Source organism: Oryza brachyantha, chromosome 1 (genome assembly GCF_000231095.2).
Source record: "Oryza brachyantha chromosome 1, ObraRS2, whole genome shotgun sequence".
NCBI classification, from domain to species: Eukaryota; Viridiplantae; Streptophyta; class Magnoliopsida; order Poales; family Poaceae; genus Oryza; species Oryza brachyantha.
The window spans coordinates 23,597,156-23,621,777 of record NC_023163.2 but is presented as its reverse complement, the minus strand read 5'-3'; the positions used below and the strand labels follow the sequence as shown (position 1 = coordinate 23,621,777).

Below are 24,622 nucleotides of genomic sequence, written 5' to 3'. Positions count from 1 at the left end.
GAAAAAAGAAAAGGAAAGGGAGGAAAATTGGACTTCGACCCAATTTGAGAAGGAAGGGAAAAAGAAAGGAAAAATGAGGGAAAAAGGAAAACCCCACTTTTGCCGAGTTTTAAATTAATTTGTCTGGCCAAATTTTATACTTCTGCAATTTGAATTTAAATCCTGTTAATTGATTTGGAACCTCGATTAATTAAATTAATTCCTTTAGAGGGATTTTTCCTGAGTTAATTAAGCCAATTATTATTTACGAATTTCTTTTTACGATTTTAGGCTTGGGATAAAACTCTGGGCATGACAACGGCACGGCGCGTCGGGTCGAGCGAGAAAGGCGAGGACGGAGGGACTGAGATTTAGGGTTAGGGTTGGGGGTGGCCGGCCGCGCTGCGCGCCTATAAGGCTGCCCCCAACGGTCCTAAGCCGCAGGGAGGCCATCCAACGGCTGGAAGCCGTGCCGACATTGGGTCGCTATCGGGCCGATGACGGGCCAGCCCACTAAGCGTGTCATGCCCGTGCTAGTGCCGCGAGCCGAGAATGTGGCCCAGGCACGGCACTGGGCCAGGCAAGGGGCACGACACTGGCACTATGGGCTTCGTGCCGGGCCGTTTTAGTGTCGGGCTTTTTCGTGTCGGGCTAGTGCCGGCCCAACGTGCCTGGTCCATTTGGCCAACTATAGTACATGATAGGAGACAAATAAGAAGGACATGCATGTATGTTTTACATATATGCATTTAAATTATGTATCTCGCTTCTTCCTACATTGACAGATGTCCTGTCTTATATCTGCGCCTCTTGACTACTTGCATCTTTGAGTCGTGGAGATAGATAAGAGAATATACTCATGCAAGATTGATACAAAGATAACATCATTTGCGACCAACAGGGGTAGGCATATTACCTGTTACCAGCTGTCATGAATCGATATAAAATCCGTGTGTATTTCTACTTGCTACATCCTATGGGTACATTGGCACTGGTTGAACCCTACGTTTTCAAATACCATAGTTAGATTTATATTCGAAAACAAGTTTATTGTTTTTTCAACAAATTTTGTCAAATGAAATACTTGTGACGTCGTAGAAACAATAATACATGGTCAAACAGCGTCAAATTAAAAATGGTGTTAGAAAATGGTAACCATCAGGCTGATAATCAGCGTAAGAAAAGTGGGCAACTTGGCACGATGCAATGTGATGTTGATGCCTACTCAAGAATCGGGTATATTCCCTGACTAGATCTTTGTCATTATATCTCAGGCATCTTATATATTAGTCAGAAGTTTGGCTTGCTTATTTCAAAGCACCCGGCACCTCAGTGCCATGCTTCAAAGCAGAGCATGGAATTCATGGGACACGTCAAAGGATATCCTTTTTAAACTAATGGTCTCTTTCAAACCTTTTTTTCTTTTTTTTGGCGATGGCTCTATCAAACAAATAATTGTAGCTGCAACTGCAAGCGCACCTTTGTACCCGCACCAATAAGATTCTGTACAGATCATATATTGTTCATATTCCTATATATATATTTCCTCTTCACCAAATCTGATTTGTCTATTCACTTATGGTGCATGACCAGCTTTAATTCAGTTTATATTGCAATCAATTTGTCTCGTGCACCATCCACCTGTCTCACCAAATTATTCGACCGCATTCACTTAAACGAGCAGTGGGCTACTGCATACACATAAAACGTCATTTTAAATAGAATAAATTACACTTTGGGACATCTTTTCTTACTAAGTTTTACTTTGGATCGTCCTTAAACATTTCTCTTTTTTTTTGGTTCGGTATATTTGTCATTGTTGCAGATTTAATCACCATGAACAATTTTTTTTTGCCATATTTAACCTCTCTTACGGTAAATATATGGTTACACATGTATGGGAGTTCATAAGAAGCTGATGTTTTGATATCGTTCATGTATACTAAAAATTGTTCCGGTTGATCCAAACCACAAGGATATATTTACTCGGTCCAAAGCAAATTAAAAGGATAGGTTTAGTGGTGGTTTAAAATAAAACTTGTGTAATAAAATATGGTTGTAAATGCAATTTACTCTTTTAAATATCACTAGAGGAAAAGCAAATTTGAAGTTATGCCATACATGTACTTCGTGATGGATGTTGTTTCCTACTACATCCATCCACGAAAGAATTTGAATATTGGGGCGAGAGTATATTTATAAATAAAAAATAATTTATGAATAAAACTTTTATATATATGTCCATAGCGATCTAAAAGGCAACACTGAAGAAGAAAATATAATGAAAAAATCCAAATTAACTTCAAATTTAAAGTTAAAAAGTTAAATTTTGGCTTACAAATATAAACGGAAGCAAAAAATGGAGGGTGTATACATATAAAGATAAATGAGACTAATGAAATGGGAGGGAAGCTCGCACTCCCTCTATCTCGTAAGTCATAACACAGTAGATAGTAGATACGTTTGTCATTTCACTGAGAGATTAAGGAATTGAGCGAGAAATGGTTTAACTAGTGGGATGGTTGTGGTTGGCTAGAGTGAGAGAGTTAGTTAAGAAATTGAAATAAGATATTATTATGATTGGATAAGACAATAAGATAAATATAAACAATATCTATATTTTAAGATAAACGTGAATCATGGAGCGAAAGAAGTAAGACCTTTTACCTTGACGACGCACATGAATTTATTCTACACTTTGCTGTATGAGCGACGTGTCTTTCTATACCGGCATAGATTGATAAATACCGCAATTCATACATGAAAAAGGTCAAGCGGCATATTTATAAAGAAAAATATTTATAAATAAAATTTTTTATATGTATTCTTAGCGACCGAAAAGTTAAGACGGAAAAAAAAGTAAAAGAAACCTTAAAATCAACTTAAAATTTAAGGTTAAAATTTAAATGTTGACTTATAATAAGCATAAGCATAAGTATAAGCAAAAAGATGTGGGTGATATATATAATTTTAAAGCAAAACCCTTCCAAAACTTATTTACTTCCAAAACTTATTTACATACCTAAACTTTTGACCACACCATCTCACTTGATGGATAGTAGTGTGACAACAATATTTGGTCACTACCGTCACGCCAAGTTCTAACGGTTGCAGTGTTATTTGGTCACGCTAAATAAAGTGGTATGGCCAAATTTTTCAGATCTAAAAATAAGTTATAAAAGATTTTAGTTTTAAATTGAAAAATAAAGAAGCTTAAAAATAATAAAAATCGCCCACAGCATCCTCTCCGCCCCCAGTTTTCTCCCTATTATGCATTGCAACATCCACATGCTTTATGCGTGGGAGATCATTTGACCTATATGGCCCGAGTACAGCCACACGATTACCAGAGTGCATTCTATAATTGCTCTGAGAAACTATTTAACAGCTAGCTAGGGAACCGGTGAAACAAAAACAAAGACCATAGTAGAGTCGTTTAAGTACTAATTGACAGATAAGCATAATGTGAACAACAGAAGTTCTCGCTGCAGGCTTAGTTTTGTGAAAATCAAGCCATACATGATTGTATCTGCATGTATACACTACTACGTTTATTTAAAAATATAAGTATTTCTAGTTTATTTAACAGAATTTAAGGTTGATAAAAAAACTATATTATCCCTTAATAAATAAAAACTAGATACATAGATATGAGTATAAAGGTAGATGGGGATAAAATAGAAAGAATTTTAAATATGAATTGGATGACACCAATAGTAATAAATAAATATAAACATTTTGATATAAAATTCAAATCTTAGAAATAATTTATTTTTGGAATGGATGTATCACTTCAGAGCGAGAATGGTTACTCTGAATTCATGGCCGGCACTAGGGGGGTCAGGCATTGCGGGCTTGCGGCCGCTCCGGCCTCCGGGCCCCTAAATGGGCCCCTAAATCATAGGTCCTATCTTAATTTTTTTTAATAACATGTATCTTGTTTTCTATATAAATATTATTTCTGAATATAATTTAATTGTTTATGATAATAATTTATATATATAAGTATATATCTATTAAGTATTATTACATAGTATAATAAGTATCTCTATATTTAGTTTTGCATTAGTTTCGCATTGAGATCTTGAAAAGTCAGTACTGGCCGTGTCAGAATTATTGTTGATTCATCCTAGAAACTAGATCATCTTCTCATTTTTCATGCAATCATTGGTCCATTAAGGCTCCGTTCTAAACAAATGTCAGAATTTGCTACTTGCTCGATTTTGTTATTCACAGTTTTCATAACGTTAAACAGTGTATTTCGTATGACGAATTTCTATATAAAAGCTGCTTGAAAAATAAAAATAAGTTTATTTTTTACTAATTAACACTAATCAATCATATGATCCTCGTATTTCCCGTTTGCACGTGGTTCCTAATCCATTTCCAAAATCTGTTTAGAACGGAGCTATCCTTTCGTTTGTTGACATCGAACGGTTCACGTCACCACCTAAAAAACGATACGGTGATCATATCGACTGAGCAACCTCGATAAAAACCTCTGTAAACAACCGCGCACGGGAAACCCTTAACTCCGGTAACTGCATCCGCCGTCCCTGGGCCACCGGTTTTCCACCGCCTGGCTCGCGTCGATCGCGATGGCGACGCACCCACACTCGATCAACAAGTACTGATGGTGTCCGTACGTTAACGTAGCGCGCGCCCGGCCGCCCGGGCGACGACTCGGCCAGTGCGACAACGACACGCTCAGTGGACATGATGGGAATGGTTAGGATAGAATCAATCTAAAAAAAATTATTGGGTTTATGAGTTTACGGTTTAATAGAGCTAATTCATGCCGGTAGGTTATTTATGGATAACCTAATAAAATATGTGTGGGCTCAAAATTTATACAAAGTTATTCTTCTACATAATTTACCATCTCACCAAATTTAGTCAAATTTGATTATTTTTTGTTGTGTAAATGCGAGTTTATAAATTTTAGGTCTAAATTTATACATGGTAAATGGGCATGATCAAAGTAGTTAGAGTGGATACTCGTGGGTTCTAAATTTAGAATCACAGGAGAAATTTAAATTTTATAGAGTCATTTCAAATTTATTGAACTATATTATGAATAAATTTAAGTGGATGGACGTTTGAAACTAGCCATTCCCGTCACGAGCAGCGATCCACGAGCGACCTACGCCCTCCGTTCCATAATATAATGATTTTTTTATTTATTTATATTTATTTATATATTAATTTATATATTTTATATATTTATTTAGATTCATTAACATCTAAATAAATATTAAAAAAATTTAAGGTCTTATAATACAGGTACACAGCACCCGATTTGTCGCGTGGGGAGTCGATGTGGTGGCGTGCGCGCGGGCGTCGCGCCCCCACCAACCGGATCAGCAAGCTACCGAAGTGCCGAGGGCCGGGGCTCCAGCGGATTGGCAACGTGACAGCGGAATCCAGACAAGGGCGTGAGGCCTTTTGCGCCAAGGAATTTCGACCCGCCAAGATTCCAACCACATTACGTACGCTGTCACCGGGCCGCCCCTCCTCGGCCGAGCTAGCTATCCGTGGCCTATATATACTCGGGCTTGACCCGATTACGTTCTCGTCCCAAACCAAAATCTCACCGCAACCCCCTGAGCTTTGTGTGCTACACCGCTCTCCACTCCTCCTGATCGTTCGTGGTCTCCTCGATCAGTGCCACCAAGAAAACGTTGAAATCCTAGAGGAGAGAAGAGTGGTGCATTTCCTCCGGGTAGTGGCATGTCTCCCGCTATGCTGCAGGCGTCGTCGTTGTGCGTGTCCGCGGCGCTGTCAGGCGCCGCCAGCCGGCCAGGCCGCCTGGCCAGCCGGGGACAGTGCAAGCGGGCGGCCGTGCCGCAGCCTCTCGCGGCGAGTGCCGTGACAGAGGCAGCGCCGCCGGCACCTGCTGTCGTCGCGCCGCCGGCCCGCCCCGTCGACGCCCCGCGTCGTCGTGGGGGACGTGGCGGCGCCGGCGAGCTTGTGGCGTGGAAGAGTATACGGCAGGAGAGGTGGGAGGGTGCTCTCGAGGTGGACGGAGAGCTGCCTCTCTGGCTGGTGGGTTATACCTCCAACTGGTTGCAAATCTCTCTAAATATGACTCGAGTTGGCTTTTGCGTTCTATCCACCCTAATTAATATTCTTGAACTCACCATGACCTCACCATTTTATAAGATCTATCGGCGGTCAAGCTAAGGCTAGCCGTGCATTCTTATTCAAAAATGCGAATCTTTTCTGTTATTTTGATTCAAAGGTTTCCCGGTACTCCATATCCATATATATTACGGTGCTTTTTCGAGATCATCTATAAACTAAAAAATACTTTTGGACATCTTCTTACTAAAAAGCATGCACATCATCTTCCCCCACATATGAGAATGAGAAGTACAAAAGCACTTTTTGGACCACATCACTGTGCATCCGATCCTTTTTAATTAACTTAACCATTTTCATCTTGTAGCATCTCCTTGATTACTGTAGGCTAACCGCTAACCTAAAGACCAGAAGCGTCCTTTTTTAGGTGTGCTAGGTTTGGCCACGTACCTAGCATATTTTTACCAGTAGTATCTTGCCCAGTTAGACTTACACACCAGGGTATATTACTTGCCGACTGTTATTTAATTTCAACTGTGCCAGCAGTTGCTGCACTCACCCAAATATTCAGGCTCCGTTTAGTTCCAAAAATTTTCACCCAAAAACATCACATCAAATCTTTGGACACTTAAATAGAGTATTAAACATAGATAAATTAAAAAACTAATTGCACACTTATGTGAGAAATCATGAGACGAATCTTTTAAGCCTAATTAGTACATGATTAGTCATATGTGCTACAGTAATCCACATGTGCTAATGATGGATTAATTAGGCTCAAAAGATTCGTCTCATGGTTTCCATGCCAGCCGTGAAATTCGTTTTTTCATTCTTGTCCGAAAACCCCTTCCGACATCCAGTCAAACATCTGATGTGATACACAAAAAATTTTATTTGACCAACTAAACACCCCCTCAGTAATTTGATCGACACTAACTTACCCTATGCTGGCCTAGTGAAAAGGAAATGGCATCTTGGCACTCACGATGCTTGCGGGGAACACAACATATATACCGAGATTCTCTGCTCACTCCTCGCTTCGGCGACAACAATGGCGTCACTTTCTTGTGGTTGCAGTTCTGTTGCCCCCCGCAACCCTCTTGACAAAAAAAAAAAGTCAAAAACCTTGGTGTTCCCTTACTCCAAGTGATCTTATCACCGCTTGTGCCAATTTCGACAGTGACTTGATTTGAGGAATTAATACAGGTGTACATGTCGTATAATATAGTTGTTACTTTGGTAGTTACACTCACTAAGCTATGGATACAATACAATCGTGTAGTTAATTAACAATGCAATCTTCTGAGGTAAGCTCTTGGATGGACTAATCTGTCGTTGGAGTGGACGGATTTGTCGACGTGCCGCAAATGATTGACCGGATCGATGCAACCTGCTGCAGGATGGCACGTACCTGAGGAACGGCCCGGGCCTATGGAACCTCGGGGACTACGGCTTCCGGCACCTGTTCGACGGCTACGCGACGCTCGTGCGCGTCTCGTTCCGCGGCGGCCGCGCCGTGGGCGCGCACCGGCAGATCGAGTCGGAGGCGTACAAGGCGGCGCGCGCGCACGGCAAGGTGTGCTACCGCGAGTTCTCGGAGGTGCCCAAGCCGGACAGCTTCATGTCCTACGTCGGCCAGCTCGCGAGCCTCTTCTCGGGCTCGTCGCTCACCGACAACTCCAACACCGGCGTCGTCATGCTCGGCGACGGCCGCGTGATCTGCCTGACGGAGACCATCAAGGGCTCCATCCAGGTCGACCCGGACACGCTCGACACGGTCGGCAAGTTCCAGTACACGGACAAGCTGGGTGGCCTGATCCACTCGGCGCACCCGATCGTGACCGACACCGAGTTCTGGACGCTGATCCCCGACCTTATCCGGCCCGGCTACGTGGTCGCGAGGATGGACACCGGTACCAACGAGAGGCAGTTCGTCGGCCGGGTGGACTGCCGCGGCGGGCCGGCGCCCGGGTGGGTGCACTCGTTCCCCATCACCGAGCACTACGTCCTCGTGCCGGAGATGCCGCTCCGCTACTGCGCCAAGAACCTCCTCCGCGCCGAGCCCACGCCGCTGTACAAGTTCGAGTGGCACCTCGAGTCCGGCAGCTATATGCACGTCATGTGCAAGGCCAGCGGCAAGATTGTAAGCCATCATCATCGCCGTCCGTAGTGCGCTCCTTGCTGTTGGCAGGGTGATCTAATGATGATACTTTTGTCGGGACGTCGACCAACTGAAGGTGGCGAGCGTGGAGGTACCGCCGTTCGTGACGTTCCACTTCATCAACGCGTACGAGGAGACGGACGAGGAGGGGCGCGTGAAGGCGATCGTCGCCGACTGCTGCGAGCACAACGCCAACACCGCCATCCTCGACAAGCTCCGCCTGCACAACCTTCGCTCCTCCGCCGGCCAGGACGTCCTCCCCGACGCCAGGTAAAACATACGGTCGAGCCGCGCGCCTCTACTCTGTACTGTTATTACGCTTAACACCTTGCACGGGGCTAATGGGGAACGCGCGCCATGTGTGCAGGGTGGGCCGGTTCAGGATCCCGCTGGACGGGAGCCCGTTCGGCGAGCTGGAGACGGCGCTCGACCCGGAGGAGCACGGCCGGGGCATGGACATGTGCAGCATCAACCCGAAGCACGTCGGCAGGGAGTACCGCTACGCCTACGCCTGCGGCGCCCGCCGGCCGTGCAACTTCCCCAACACGCTTACCAAGGTCGACCTGGTGGAGAGGACGGCCAAGAACTGGCACGAGGAGGGCTCCGTGCCGTCCGAGCCCTTCTTCGTGCCACGCCCCGGCGCCACCGAGGAAGACGACGGTTAGTAATTAACTTCCCCACGATCTCTCGGTTTGCATGCTTGCCTCGCCTCGTCTTGGTTTCGTAAAACTCACGACGAACCGTTTGTGCGGGCTCTGGTGTTCGTGTTGACAGGCGTGGCGATCTCGATGGTGAGCGCCAAGGACGGATCGGGCTACGCGCTGGTGCTGGACGGCAAGACGTTCGAGGAGGTCGCGCGGGCCAAGTTCCCGTATGGGCTGCCCTACGGCTTGCACTGCTGCTGGGTGCCCAGGAACAGGAACAAACATGACGGCTGATCCCAACACGTCGTCGTTGCCCAGTACGTACTGATTCGTCTCTGCTGCTTGCTTCTTGGGCCTTCTGCGCATCGATCGAACCACAGTACGCACGTATGTACTATTGGAAATTAGATGTGTAGCTAGCAAGATGGCAGCATGCATGCAGGCACGGCGGTTTGGTGGTGTTAAGAAAAGGTGAAAGGTATACACTGCACGTGGTGAATTGCTTGTACGTGCTGATGATTGTAACACAAGATGTCGTAATCGTGGGAATGAAACTACAGGGGAGTGTAGTTTTAGGTTGTAGCACTGCACTCGGATGTGTATAATGTGTACATAAACCCTCCGCTACCAAAGTTCGTACTTCGTTGTTTAATGTGTAGTACAGTGAATATACCTTCTTTTCTGAAACCATAGATAACTTGTTCACGTACTACTATGTTTTTGCATGGACTGAGGCCACAGGACAATTGGGTCAGACATGTTTAATTATTTTGGTTGACTAGCATGTTGGTCATGTGTTACAACTAGATTTCTTTCTTTCAAAAAATATGAGAGATGTTGGTGTGATAGGTGGTAAATTTACTGACATCCACCACCACCGCTACTTCTCTTATAAGAGATGTAATTTCGTCATTACACAGAAGCAACAGCAGCTCGATTGGCCTTTTTATGTAAAAGGTAACAGTAATTTTGATTTACGCTTGCCAAAGCCTAAAAATCAGACCCTCGTCGGTTGAAAAATCAAATGACATATTTTTAAAAGAAAAATAATGTATAGATAAATCTTTTATATATGTATTCTTAAATGTAAACACTAACAAATAAACTATGATGAAAAAATCATCTCTAAATTCAAGATTAAAATTTTAAATTTTAACTTATAAATATAAATTAAAGCGAAAAGATGATGTTGTTAGTTTTCTAATATAAAGATGTTTCGTCTTGGCCTTTTCTTTCGCATGGGTTTACATCAATGGATTTTATTTTCTTCTGCAAAACTCGTCAATTCTATGCAAAGCTTGATTTGATACTCAGCTCTAATTTATCGAATAGACAAGTATATTATATATTATCTCTGCATTTTAATGGATAAGGTTGTTAACTTTTAGAACTCAAAAAACATTCATCTTATTTAAAAAAACTTTCATGATTATTATTTCTTTTATTATGATTAGATTTATTGCTAAATGTATTGTAATTATAACTTACATTTTCCATATATTTACATATCTTTTTGAATTTTCATATATTTGCATAAATGTTTTAATAAAATAAATAGTTAAAAATTTGTCAATAAGTTGCCGACGACGTATATTAAAATACCGAATGACTATATAACTAATCTCTCGTTCTCTTTATATTATAAAACTCTGAAAGAGAGGTCATCCATCCACTATAAACTTTCTCCATTCACTCTTATCTGAGGCACGTCACCCGTCACCCGTTATAACGAAGGTCATGGTTATGCACGGTTTAGGGCTTCGTAAATGCAATTGGCATCTAAAATATCACTAAAGCCAAAAAATACAAAGCACGGTACATACATACACGCATAGAACAATTGCTCATCCATGGTGAACGGTTCAACCTTTGCCCATCCAGAGCGAACACATGTTCAACCTTTTCTCAAGGAAAACACCATTACTGGTAATCAACTGCCGAGGAACACCGTCACCCCCAAACTTCCAGCAAAATATATCTGATACTCCTCCCGTGAAAATAACTATAACTTACGGTTCTTCAAGAATAGCACGCGCAAGATTTGATGCCAGAGCTAGCCTGACGGAGTTCAGTGCATGGCTTGGTAGGTAGATGTTGGAAAAGTCAGGTCGAAGTTTGGCCATTGACAATTCTTGTAGTTTGTTGAGCAACAAGGTCGTTTCAGCAACATTCAACAATGGGCAGGGTTTGCAATTAAGAAGCCTCACCTACAGAAACAAGTGGGGGCCAGGAAAACAGATCAAAAAGCCTGATACATATTAAAATTTTGAACCGGAGCAAAAGAGTTAGCTAGCTGGTCTACTGAATGAACACCCTAACTACACAAATGACTAGCTTACCGAGTCATGTAAAAGGGGTAGCCAGAAACGTTGAGGTGTAGAAGGGTTTCTCATCAGCTGCACGGAGAATAGATATTAAGCCCGACTATCAGAGTCCTCCAAGGTGCATGTTATGGACAACACTGTTTGTGTGGTATCAAAAATTCAATTTGCAGAGCCTCAGCTCAGCCGAGGATTATATGTTTTCACCTGTATAAGAAATTCCACGGTCTGGCGAGCAGACTGACCAGTCCTTCCTTCTTGTGCCTGCCAAAGAGACCTTTTGAAATCCCGGTACCTGTGCACAAGCATATGTTGAAACGGAATTTGTAAGTCATGAAGAGAAGAGAAACAGAAATCGACAGAAAAGGGACAAATACCTGTGAAGGAACTCAAGACCACCTGCGCTACCAATGTCAGAACCTAGTAACTCAAGCAGCCCCTCCCATTGCTGACCAGATAAATTATAATCAGTAAATGTCATATAAAAAATCACTGTTGATTTATCTGCTTGATGAAAAGGACCTCCCATTTGATTAATTTTCTTGGTTACTTGTCCACACAGAGCGTATTGTACAAAAGAGTGGGACTAAAGAAGGGCAGAAATCAGTACCTTAAAACTATCATCTGTGACCGACTTCCCAATGTGTTCGAACAACTGTCGAGCAATTCTGTCAAGCCGAACTTTATCATGAGCTTGCTGGAACCAGTAAACTCCAGTCCCTTTCCTCCCATGCTTCCAATGATAAATGCCTGCAATCTAAAAGAGAAATACATAGAGAGGACTCATGAATCATAACGACAGCAGGGTACACTAAAAAATGCATGCCGCTAATGAAGTTTGTATGAATATAACTAAACCAAGTTAAAATACCAAGACAATTATCAAAAAGGAAAAGGTAAAGATGTACATGCATAAGAAAGTTCCTTTAAAATAAACATGTAACAGGAAGTACATATTACCTTCATGATATTTGTACTAACATTCTCCAGCTCAAACAAGCGGCAAATTTCCAAAGTCTGCTCACAACAAGAATATTAGGTAACAAAAAACAAACCAACGGAAAAAATTCAAGAGCATATCAGGTCAAATGCACAATACCTTCAATACAAGACGATTATCTTGTATGGGTTGCTTGAGAAGTAGAATCTCCAACAGCCCTAGGCCTTGGTTTAGACATGATGACAGATAAGTTGGTGCAATCTGAGAATCAAACAGGCAAGCCAGCCATTACTATCATAATGGGAAACTTTGATATCATTAACAGAGAACAGCAACTGTTGCAAAGTAGAGGTTCGGCTACACCAAGCTAGAGAACGGACAATAACGAACAGCATTGTAGTCATATGCAAAACATCACAGTGATGCATAGCAAGCAATTCATACAGCTGCCAAGTGCCAGCTCAACAAAATATCTGCCTAGTAAAGTATGCACAAAGCTAGTTAGTTACTATTTGTTAGAGAACTAGTGCTACAAACTCACCTGCCAAGTTAGAGAGTGAGAGCACAACACTTGAGCATAAACTAGCCGGTGCAGCTCCTCTATGCTTATACCACCGAACTCAGGTCTCTCCTCATGCAACATCATATCTGCGTAATCATTGTCAGCAGTCAACAGCTCCATAGCATGTGTGACCATCCTGCATTTACAAATGGAAAAATCCATTAAGATGCGGTGCTTCAAAGCTGACAGCATAAATTAAACGCCCAGCAGTCCATCTTACCAAGGGCCAAATTTTTTGGTGCATTCAGCTAAGACAACCTAACATTAGAAAAGAAATGAAAATGTTACACAAACAAGAAAAGCGGGAAGGATAAGAAGTTTTGGGGCCTCTGTAATGGGTGAACACATTGTGTTCAAACCTCTGTATTTTCTGAAAGGATGCCAGTAAGGAGGCCTGTCAATCCACTATTTTCAGCAGTCGGTTTAAGCTGTATGCACTTTTGTGCTAACTGATGCATCCCTTCAAAACCCTGGCAAACATACAGGTTTTGGTTGTTCAAATATACAGTCTCCAAAAAAAAATCTTACAGCATATAGCATATATGTTAACTAACTGTTTACATCATACAAAAAATAAGGAGGTTCAGGTCAGTAATGACAAACATTTAGCCATCACAGAAGCACATTTTATTGAACAAGACAACTCAAGATGAATAGCCATGATTACTGGACGCAGGAGATAGGAGAGTGTAAAGGAATTATCTAGCATTCTTTTCTATATAATAAGTCACCGCATAAAGTCATGGATTAAAGAATAGCAAACTACAGATATTCACTCTCAGCAAGGGGGTTGTCCTAATAGCAACAGTAGAAGTGACAAGTAAATGAATCAACCACAAAGCATTTTAACCAAGAACACAGTAGCAAGCATAATAATACGGGACTAACCACTGTGAACGGCCTTATATAAAGAAAATGAGAAATAAATAGCTCCAGCCAATGTGAAGTTGCAGCAGTGAGGTTCTTTATGTTCCCCATCATAATATGGAGCAAATTCTTCAAACCATCACGGGTTTTTTGGTGGCCACACTGAATCCAGAATGCACTGCACTCCAGTTTACTTACTTGACCTCGCCATTTTTCCAGTGCCTGTAAATATAGATAATTCGGTAAATATGGAGGCGATACGATTTCCATGTACCACTAAACACTTGGACAGGGAGCTATCTACTTTTTACCTATATTTTCAGTGCGCTTTACCTTTTTGTTTGGAATAACTATTACACTATTGATCATGAGAGGATATAATTATTTTTGCTACACAAAAGAACATTTTGTGAGGAACTCAAAGTTTGGCCAACATAGTCAGAAATTTTTGGCATAGATGAGCAGTGGAACAATGGTAGTGACTAGTGAGTGGAACAATGGTGGTGGGTACATAGCCAGCTGCAGTGTGAGGATGCAGAACCGAGCAGTGACAAGAGAGCACAGTAGAGCAGAACAAATTTGAAACCACTGGAGTAAATTCAGAAGGTTCATAATATATGATTAGAAGCATAACTGAGTAAATTCAGAAGGTTTCATAATATACAATTAGAAGCATAAAGAGATTATGCTTAACTGTGGACAAAGAAATGGTTCCAACGTAGTATGTAAGTGTGTGACAAGTAGCAACATGGGTGAAAAGGAAGACAACCAAACAATGATACTGTTTCATACAAAGAAAATAGGTAGCCCTTTAGGAATGTAGATTTGCGATACTGGATATACACTTATACAGTCAAAAAAATCAAAACTTCAGACGCATTAGAAGTGTTCCATCCATCTAAGGATGGCATCACAAAACATACCTTTATAAAATCAGGTCTTGTTTTACAACAGTAGCCTAATTTACCCGATGGCAAATCTGGTCGCATGCGTGGCATGGTTGACACAAGAACAGCAACAGCTTCAACCAACCCATTTTCTGTCTGATGAACCAAAAGGAAAACAAATGCTGATGTTGAAAAAGGCTAGTGTACATAAATCAACTCGTGAAATAAAATTAGCATATGGTCAAAGCTACAAGGAAATATAATTGTGCAAAATCAGGTGCATTATACAATTAAGATACAGATTACATTCTCTTTAGCTCAAAAGAAAAGTGCAAGACTGTAAATGCTAGAAAACATAATAAATCAGGCTTTTGAAACAAATAAAATTTTCTCTGGCATTCATGTAGAAATAAACAATGGTCTCAAAGCAACCAACGACAGCAATCTAAGTACCTCACGGCTGTCCATCTGATCCAGTTGGTATGATCCATGAAAACGTAGCATATTCACCTAAAAGGAATAAAAGAAAACTTCAGATGACAGGATTTAATCAAAACTGACAAGCTTATAAAACAGCAAGCAAGAAAATAGCTTACCACAATATCAAGCCATCCAACTGACAGTGCAGATGACAATCCATTCCAATAATCAGGGTCATCTTCAACAATCTATAAAACATTGTCTCATTATTCATCTATACTTATTACAACCATTGAATCAAGGGTTAAAGGAGGCACTGCAAATGGACAGAAGTAAAATAGACAATATAAAGTAAACCTCGACTCAAAGCATGGTTAGTTGTAGAAGTTTTATAGAGAAAACAACCAATAACATGATTAAAATGTAACAGTCTGATCTCTAATGCCATATACTATTACAGATGTAAAATGAGTCAAACCTGCAGGTTGATGAGCTTTTTCTGGAAATTACTGAGCATGCGGTATACCGTGTTCTCTGTCTTGGTCAAGAGACTATCATAGTCCTAAAACAACAGGAAGACTAATAAAAGACAGCCCTAAGGTATTGCAACAACAAAATCCATTAACAATTGGAACGATGCAACAGATCAAAGAAGGAGCATTACGGCTAACCAATCAACAAGACGCTCTGGAAGCCAACTTTGTAACTGTTTATCAACAAAGAATATCTCCAGCAACTCCCATGCAGCCTTTAAACTAGTCAGCTTCTCCCTGACCTGTAAGACAAAATATGCCAATTAATTTCTATAGGCAACAAAATAAATTTAACTTCAAACAGAGGTAAAGCAAGAAAACGGGAAACAATGTAACATGTAGATATGGTCACCTTAAGAATCGTCTTTGGGTCATCAATCATGAAAGCAGGAAGAGAATCTGTGTTCCCAAGGAGATTATTGATAGTTTTACTATATTCAAGCACATATTGCCACCTGACAAAACATAGTAGAATCAGAAGCAAGCGCATGCAAAAAATGGATAGCTTGGACTATGCAGAGGTTTGATCTAGATTAATTGTATAAAGTATGAGCAGTGATTATGATACCATTTTGATCCAGATGTTTAACTATAAACCATATATGTGCTTCAAATACATGGGTATACCCATTAGAGTGGAAGCCTACGAGCTACAGCTTTAGTTTCTACAGTATGAAGGAGTATTTGAATGGTTAGATAGCTATTGCACATTAACAATATAATATAACAAGCATTGCTGAAATTTAAGATTCTGAACGATTTTGTGAGATGCTTATCCTGATAAAGTATATATAGCTTGGGCACTAATTAATCAATTTAGATACTAAATCTTGACGGGAACAGAGAGAATCGCTACACGCAGCAGCCAAATATCAAATCAATCATCAATACAGACTGAATGTAGCATTTAGTCCCCAAATTGCAAAACAAAAACGATTTACCACTCTGCGTGCTCGGAGACTGCAGGCACACGAGACATAGCAGCTGCATCAGCGAGCGCATTCCTCCTGCTCTGAAGCAGCGCAAACGCCGGTACCGACCCGTACTCGACCCTCCTCATTTCCGCCTCATCGATCTCCTCCTCGACATCCGCGCAGCCGGCGCCGGCGCCGGCGCCGCCACCGCCGAGGTTTACCTCCACCACTCTCCCACCGACCTCCTCAGCCCTACGCTCGCCGCCGCCCTCCTGATTCGGCGGGCGGAGACAAGCAACCTGCAGGAGGTTGCCGCTAGAAAATGAGACGTAGACGCGGGAGATGGGCGGGGCCACACCGTGGCGGATGGTCCGCACGGGTGGGGCTACCGCCGCCGCGTGGCCTGACTCCCCCGAGAATGGGACGATGGCGCCACTTGCGCGGCCGCCGTCCGTCAGCATCCCTGGCATCCCCGCCGCCGGACTAGGATGAGCTAGGGTTTTCGATGCGGGGGACGGCGGGAAAGGGATGCGGGGGCGGCAGGTAGCACTAAGGTTTTAGGAGATCGAAAATTGAAGGTGGCCTAGGCTAGTAAGGTTATTTTTGTTTTCGCTTACAGTAAGATTGTTGAGCTAAAATACTGCACGCTGAATTATTATAAGCTGAAGTCTAAGTTATTCATGATTTGAGTATAATCTGATAAAACCATTAAACCAACCTAGACCGGACACCACAACTGGTTCTACATGGGTTGGGTTGGGTTGGTTTGATCTGTAGCCCATTCAAAACGTTGTCGCCATTGTTCCACTTCCCTTGTCAATTCATCTCATCAACCTTGCTATGTTCGTCAAAAAACAAGGAAAATCATACTTGTTATTTGTTATTGTCATTGTCATCTCATCAGCCTTGTCATGCTTGTCGAAAAACAAGGAGAGCCACACTAATCCAAGCACTCTCTCGATTTTCATCGATGGACATCGACTTTTTGGTTGTGCTCATAGATTAGACCATGGAGAATAGTAACATGTCATGCTAAAATTTGCTCGTTTTCATCGTGCCTCCGTTATAGTAGTCCTCGTTGTGTTTGTTGACCAGGAAGAAAAAGTAACGTGTTCACCTAGTCGTCAGTCATTATCGGGGTTTGCAAAGCCATTAGTTTGACTGCCACAAACAACGATTATCGCAATAAGCCTGGCTAGACAGCGTTTCAGAAATCTTAGCAATAACATAAACCTTGGTCATCACTCTACAGACGATGTTGCACATGTTGATGCAGCAACAATAGTGATGCCTCGACATAAGTCGTGAGCAAGAAGTGGCACTAGATGAGAAAAGATGAATAGGCAAGGAGGCTTAGGCATAGATGCAATAACATCTCTTGCATGGGGCTAGAACCAAAGAATCGATAAATATGATTTCTCACCGATGCACTCTAAGGTGATCAACAAGAAGAGCGTTGTGATGGTAAGTGCCCACAATCGATGATGACCTCATGCTGCTAATCGAGTAGCATGCTCCTGTCACTATAATAGCGGCATATGGATATGCATGATTACAACATTTTTATCATCCAACGTGGTGTTGATTTGCTTGCTAAATAAAGATAAACATGGATGGTCATATCCCGTTTTCTCTACTTGCTTTCTTCTACAGATAAGGAAGAAGAAGATCAATAGTTTGACCCACGGAAACCACTAGCCCAAACCGCTAGGAACCATCAGCTCTATATTATACCGAGTTGTTACAAGAACCCGACTTTGACCGCTAATGAACATAACTAGCTGAATTAGGTAATGGATGGAAACGTGGGTGATTACTTTAAAGTATCCAATGGCATCGGTTCTTCAGCCAACTAATAATTTGGAAAGGCTATTGAAGGGGTTGATCATATTACATTAAATATAAGCTCTATATTTAATACGTTGTTACAATAATCTAATTATCTGTTTCAGGTTATTTCTAAATCCATGTTACAATAATTTAAGTTGAAACAATAAGTTTTTACAATAATCTTGAGTTGAAACAATAAGTCGTCACGACAATATAGAAATAATTTGAAACAAATAATTAGATTATTGTGATAATTTATTATAATATAGAGTTCATATTAGTCTAATCCGGTAAGCTCATTCAGTTGTTTTTTTAGATTATTGAGTAGATAAAAAACCACCAACCTTTGCTACTTTAAAGTAATTACTCATCTTTTAATCCATTAGATACTTGAGCTTATAATAATCTTGCTTAAAGTAATCTGACTCGGTAATATAAAATTACACTATTGGTTGTATTAGTTTTTTAGATGAAATGAAATATTATATGATTTTTGATAGCTAACTAATGATATAAATGATGAAATTAACTATTATAAACTTTTTTAAAAAATGTACAGCTTAACCGTCCAGGAAGCGTGTGTCCAAAAGTTGATGAATTAATATGGAAATAAGTTGCACAAAAGAATGCAGCCATAGACTGTGGTAGTTTGGAACAAACCCTTTATTCATAGAAATCTAAATATAAAACCCTTTTTTCACTTTGTAACGCTTTCAAAAAAGTGAAAGTTCTTATAAATCTAGTGAGATTGCCATACGGTTTCTAATCCTTGGACCTTGGCGAATTCGTAGAAAATCCAGTAACCTCGGCGTCGCTAGTTTGTAACCCGTACCTGGGATTGTACAGCAAACTGCACCTGCTCAATAAAATCCAGTAACCCGTATTTGTAACCCGTGTTTGGGATTGTACAGCAAACCGGAGGGAGTCCAGCATCGAAGGATGAATGTATTTGTTACTGGGCCTTCGATCCTTTTTATCTTCCTTGCTCGGCCCAAAGCCCAGGCTGCTGACATGCACATGCCGCTACATCCACGTATCCAGCAGCTCATCCGTAAAGAGAAACTGCAAAGTTCAACCACTCAACAACTGATCAGCTTGTTTCTTCTCAAAACACAACACATACACAATTGATCAGCTCTGTTCAAACAAACTTACACGAAGGGACTAAGGGAGCCCTAACGAAAACATGAAGGTGGGAAGAAGAATCTTTCACATCAGCTGCCCAGATGAGGCGTTAATTAAGAGGAGAAAATGTCAGGTCGATCGGAATGTACGTAACGTCACTCAACAAGTTTCCGATGTGTTAATTGTTCTAGGCTCTGGTCGGTACGTGGCATGTCGCATGTCGCATGGAATATGTAGTTTAATTACTTACAACTTGGATTAGTGTGGGGGAGAAGATGGCCTCGTGCGTGCCTTTTAGTTATCATCCAACCACAACCGCGCGCGTTCAGCCGTGCCTGTGACACACACCAGTACACCATTGGCATTCTGGCAAGCGACCCACGATCACCCGTGCACTTTGACCACCAAATGAAGTGCCCTGGCCTCTATTATTGCACCCGTATGCGGATGCATGTGTGCGCCTAAGCTTGCTATGCATGTAGCGTTAGAATTCTTTCAAACTAATACATTTGGCATTAAAAAAAACCGAGAATAATTACTACTGTGTATCCAATGGTCCGCACACACATATATGAGTAATTAACGAGCACATATATGTCACTTTGCACGTAAGACGACAGCCGCGCGCCATGTGCACTCGTGCAGCCATCACCAGTGCATATACGTGGCGTGGTGGCATTTTAATTCTCAACACGTACTACGTACGCTTGCCGCAATATTTATCGACAACACATGCAATTATTCTATAGCTAGCTAGTAGGGTCTTCACCATCTAGGGCAGGCATTCATTCAAGTTTGACCATATGAAAAGGTTTCACCCCTTCTTTTTACGTTTGTACAGATGCTTATAAACTAAAATTTATTTTTTTTAATTTTTAGAGTTGATTTTAAGATTTTTTATCAAAGTTTATACTTTTAGATAGCTAATAATACATATATAAAATTTTTTATTCATAAATTATTTCTCATTTATAAATGTGCCGTTTGTTTTTTCTATGAAAAAAATCAAACAATCACTACTTTTTTAGGATCCAGTGATAAACATGTTATACAACTAGACTAGTATAACCATAGAGCGTATCAATATTAGCGTAGATGTACCGTTACCGTACCTAAACAACAAGGGTGAATGTTGTGGTTATCATGGTTGAATAACATAAAATCATACCAAATTAATTAAGTTATTTTTTAAAAAATATTTAAATTTAGAGATATTAATATTACTGCTATGTCACCGTAATAATAGGCGTGAAAATTGCCATGGTTTTTCACGGTTTTGGTAATATGAACACAGCACCTTACTTGCCATTCATCTCAACGATGCATCCCATGCACCTCCTAACGCGCGAGATCAATGATCAATCAAACATATATATATACGATCGATCCCCATTGTTGCGATGGCATTTTTCTGTTTACTGGAGTACGTAGGAGTCCTTGGGAAAATCGAAGGGATATATGGTGAGTTCAAGCACGTACGCCATGCTCCTTCCTTACTCGTGTAGTGCGCGCGTCCCGCTCTTGCACGGCTCAAGAGCCACTCGCACGCAAAGCGAAAGCAATCTTTAGCACGATGGTTCACGTGACCCCGTGCGGCCCCGTGACCATTCATGGGTTGCGCTATGTTCGAACTAAGCCGAGGCGGAGTCCATCAGCTAGCCGGCACATGCGGCGTGCGAAGGATCTCGGAATAGAAAGCTAGCGCGGCTCGCCGCCGCAGAGCGAGGGGGGTCAAAAGATGGGACACGAATCTAGCCACGTGGCGTTGACCACCGCTCCCTCCACGCTGCTCGTATATATAACTGGGCCGAGGGCTCGGGAGCGTGGATTGCACATAAAATATTTTGGCCCATCCTGGCAGTATCCAACCGGAATAGCAACAAGAGAAAAAGGAATACAAAGAAAGGAAAAGCTAAAGGAGTAAAAAAGGGAAGAAAATTCGTACAGAGATAGAATACGTGACGTAAACCTCCGATGCAAGCAAGCAATGGTCTCACCGGCCCAGGGCTCCTGCTCTGATCCTCCCCCACATCGCAGGCCTTTCCTTTCAATCCAAGCAAAATTTGACGAAAGTTGCAAAGTTGAGTTGCTGCCATAATTTTTTCGGGAAGGCAAATGTGGTGCCTTGATGTTCGTGTGTAGATGCATCGCAGCTGCTCCTTTTTCGAAAGGTGTGGTGCGTGGCCACCGTGCAAGCCGTTGCAGCTTGACTGGGTTTTATTGATGCCACTGCCATGCCACCTTTTCTGATCGAAGGCACGACTTGCCCAATTCGAAGAATTATGTGCTATGCACATACTCCTGCACGTCCCCTTGATCCATCCAGAAGAAACACATGAAAATGCGGAGGTAATTCACTATTTCAGATTGCTTCGGTGAAGTATAGTATCACCAACTTGAGCCCAAGAGTACACTACAGAAACCCCGTTACCTTTTGCGAGAGCAACTAACCGGAATGAAAAGCTTTCCGGTTAGGTACAGAAAGAAAAGAAAGCTGCAGTAGAAGAATCCATTTTCCGAGGCTAATCTACATCGGGATCATACATCGTAGAGCTCACGATGTCCTCCCCGGGGCCACCCTCTGACACAGTCACCCTGCCGCTCTCATGGCACGGTGCCGGTCGCGACGACTCCGGCCAGGCCCGAACGATCGAGATCGAACGGCGCAAGATGCCCTCGCGTCGGTGCCCCCCACGTGGTACGTACGTGGACGCGCGGCAGGGGCCCCGTGACGTGGGCGCCCTCCGCCGCGAAGGCTACTCAACGCGTGACCGGGCTACGTGTCGAGATCGCGCACGTCACTCTCGGTCACTGCATGCTGCCTCCGTGGAGCCGTGATGAGCGCCGCCGTCTCGCCGGCCGGGGGCGTGACATGGACACCTTTCAGTTTTCAGTTGCGTGGACCAAAGGATGTCCCAGGAGAACGACAAAACATGTATACACAGTAAAGACTGCATAAACCCAAATGCTGTGATTTTCATTATTGACTCCCTAGGTCAAAACTTTAATGTTTACTTGACGAAACCAAATTCACGCCGTGGTTCCGAGGGAAATCGATGGCGAAAGGGACTTGCATGTTGCTCGTCTCTTGTGGTAGAAAGTGATTTTGCCTCCAAAGAGTAATTGCACCGAATGATGAACGCATAACAAAAACATAACGTCGTCATCGAGCTCACACATGGTATGTCTGGTTGTTTGTCATGCGATCATTTCCTCTCTAGAGAAATCCAGCTAGTGCGAGCGACCATGACAACCGATCATATCGCGACGAATTTATCATACCGTACATCTCTGCCCACATGTTAATCGTAAGCTAGCTGCTTCTGTCCATGCCGCCTATATGCCTGTAAAGACATGGCAAGACGCTTCGCATGCAATGGGCTGCAGCGCTTCAATGCGTTCACCTGAAAGTTTCATTCTCTTATCTATTGAAAACTGTCATTTTTTCTCAAAATTTAAAGATGGTACGGAGTGTAGGTTGAAATCCTATAATATAAAGTCTCTAGCACAAGCATTTTAATTCTCTCTCCAGTCGATCGCACAAAGGAAGTATTAAGGCAACTTCAATAGTATAGCCAAATGATGGCTCTAAATTGTTTATAGACAACTTAATAGCTAATTCATACAATAGCTATCTATAAATATATACTACACAATTAATATTATGTCTTATCTGTCATACACACGTGTATTTTGGAATCCGTGCTACAGCTGACTACAAATCTATAGTTCGTTGCTCTTCTCTCTTCTCTATCATCTACTTAAAATATACTTATAGTTGTCTTATGGTCTGCTATTATACCCGCTCTTAGAGCAAGTTCAATACTATAGCCAACTACTAACTCCAATTTATCTATAGTCAATCTAATAACCAATTCATACAATAGCTACCTATAAAACATATACTACCATGTCTCACCTACCATACACTTATTGTGTCGTGAAGTCTGTGCTGCAGTTGGCTATAAATCTATAGCTCACTGCTTTTCTCTCACCTCTCTCATCTTCTTAAAATATGTTTGTAGTTGGCTTATAGTTTGCTATTGTACTTGCTCTTAGGCCAGTTTTAATGGAGATTTCATGGATGTGTCAAGCATATTAATTAGGTGACACATCAGCACAAAAGAGAATATTTGTATGAAACTATGAGGAGAGAGAAGGAATCAGTTTCATAGCCATGAAACATTTGGGCACTATTAACCAAGTCTTCGGTAACACAGTGAAACTCGCATTGAGAGGCTTAAGGCGTTTCATGCAATCAAACAATGTCTGCATGCAATTAAACTTTCAGTAGTAATTAAATATTTTATTTAGCTTTAAAAATAGTACAATAAAATTTACCTTACGAGTAGTTGTTTCATGCATCGTTTTATCGAGTTAGCTGTGTTGAAATATGTAGTGAAAATAGGCCTTAGAGCAAGTCCAATAGCAGGCTATAAGCTAGCTATAAACATATTTTAAAAAGATAAAAGATGAGAGAGAAGAGTAGTGAGCTACTAATTTATAGCCAAATGCAGCATGAACTCCAAAACGTAGTGTGGGTATGATATGTGTGACAGTGTATTAATGCTTTGTATATAAATATTATATGAAATGGTATTAGATTGATTAAATTAGAGGTAATAGTTAGATATAATATTGAACTTGCTCTTACCTCGCATCCGCATTGTTAATGTTCACCATTTTCGAAACCTTCTGTCACCTCCAACATTCAGCTGCCACCTATAAAAACGAGAGTAGTTTTGAAATTTGGAACGTGCATGCACTGTGGAATATCCAAAGATTTATCCTCTACGTTTGAATTATAAGCGGTTAAAAAAAATTGGAGCTTCGTGGCAGCCTCGACTCTGAACAGAAACGGCCAATATCCAGAACGTGCGGCGCCACTGCGATCCCTCGTGCAGCTTGCTAGCCAGCGACCCACGCGAGGGGCTGGTACCTAGAGCATCATCAATCAAATCTTTTATTTTAAAAATAGAGAATGAAAACTATAAATTAAGCTTTAATAGAACAATATCCTATCATCTATTTTTGGATGTCATCCATATTAGGAGAAAAACTTTATATTCAGATGATCTCTCGATCCTCCAAAAATATATGGAGGATGTCATATATGGATGATCTGGTGGAGTACAAAGAGATATGAAGGATAAAACTATTTTAGATGACCATCCAAATGAAGATATAGATGACCAAATTTAGATAAGCTGTTAAGATGCTCTTAACAAATGTTATCTCATTAGCACGGCAATAATCCTGAGCATGGATTCTAAGCTCTCGAGGGCCGTCCCTCGTCGGTTTCTCGTCTACTGCATGATATTTAAATAGTAGTAAAAAATATAAAAATATTCATGAAGA

At 41.6% G+C, this 24,622-nt stretch overlaps 2 protein-coding genes across 2 annotated transcripts; one reads left to right on the top strand and one right to left on the bottom strand.

The window, feature by feature from the left end:
- Positions 1–5,709: 5,709 nt before the first annotated feature.
- Positions 5,710–9,611, top strand: LOC102709984 (carotenoid cleavage dioxygenase 8 homolog B, chloroplastic). The gene is made up of 5 exons (XM_040520006.1): positions 5,710–6,024; positions 7,460–8,203; positions 8,298–8,491; positions 8,589–8,881; positions 8,996–9,611. The coding sequence occupies exons 1-5, from the start codon at positions 5,710–5,712 to the stop codon at positions 9,157–9,159; spliced, it is 1,710 nt and encodes a 569-aa protein (XP_040375940.1). The 3' UTR covers positions 9,160–9,611.
- A 922-nt stretch (positions 9,612–10,533) lies between these two features.
- On the bottom strand, positions 10,534–16,879 carry LOC102709703 (nuclear pore complex protein NUP85). Its single transcript, XM_040529734.1, has 18 exons — positions 16,337–16,879; positions 15,748–15,850; positions 15,527–15,637; positions 15,341–15,424; positions 15,039–15,110; positions 14,896–14,952; positions 14,479–14,598; positions 13,577–13,777; positions 13,048–13,158; positions 12,909–12,946; positions 12,668–12,824; positions 12,286–12,387; positions 12,147–12,203; positions 11,797–11,943; positions 11,564–11,634; positions 11,394–11,481; positions 11,205–11,261; positions 10,534–11,072 (listed from the first exon to the last, which is right to left on the bottom strand). The coding sequence occupies exons 1-18, from the start codon at positions 16,777–16,779 to the stop codon at positions 10,875–10,877; spliced, it is 2,217 nt and encodes a 738-aa protein (XP_040385668.1). The 5' UTR covers positions 16,780–16,879; the 3' UTR covers positions 10,534–10,874.
- Between the last annotated feature and the right edge of the window lie 7,743 nt (positions 16,880–24,622).

Excerpts from the sequence above, each read along its gene's own strand:
- LOC102709984 (XM_040520006.1), top strand. The coding sequence starts at position 5,710 with ATGTCTCCCGCTATGCTGCAGGCGTCGTCGTTGTGCGTGTCCGCGGCG. Across the intron at positions 6,025-7,459 it reads GAGAGCTGCCTCTCTGGCTG|GATGGCACGTACCTGAGGAA; the intron begins GTGGGTTATACC and ends AACCTGCTGCAG. Across the intron at positions 8,882-8,995 it reads CGCCACCGAGGAAGACGACG|GCGTGGCGATCTCGATGGTG; the intron begins GTTAGTAATTAA and ends TCGTGTTGACAG.
- LOC102709703 (XM_040529734.1), bottom strand. The coding sequence starts at position 16,779 with ATGCCAGGGATGCTGACGGACGGCGGCCGCGCAAGTGGCGCCATCGTC. Across the intron at positions 12,388-12,667 it reads CTCACTCTCTAACTTGGCAG|ATTGCACCAACTTATCTGTC; the intron begins GTGAGTTTGTAG and ends TTTGATTCTCAG. Across the intron at positions 11,482-11,563 it reads GGTCTTGAGTTCCTTCACAG|GTACCGGGATTTCAAAAGGT; the intron begins GTATTTGTCCCT and ends GCTTGTGCACAG.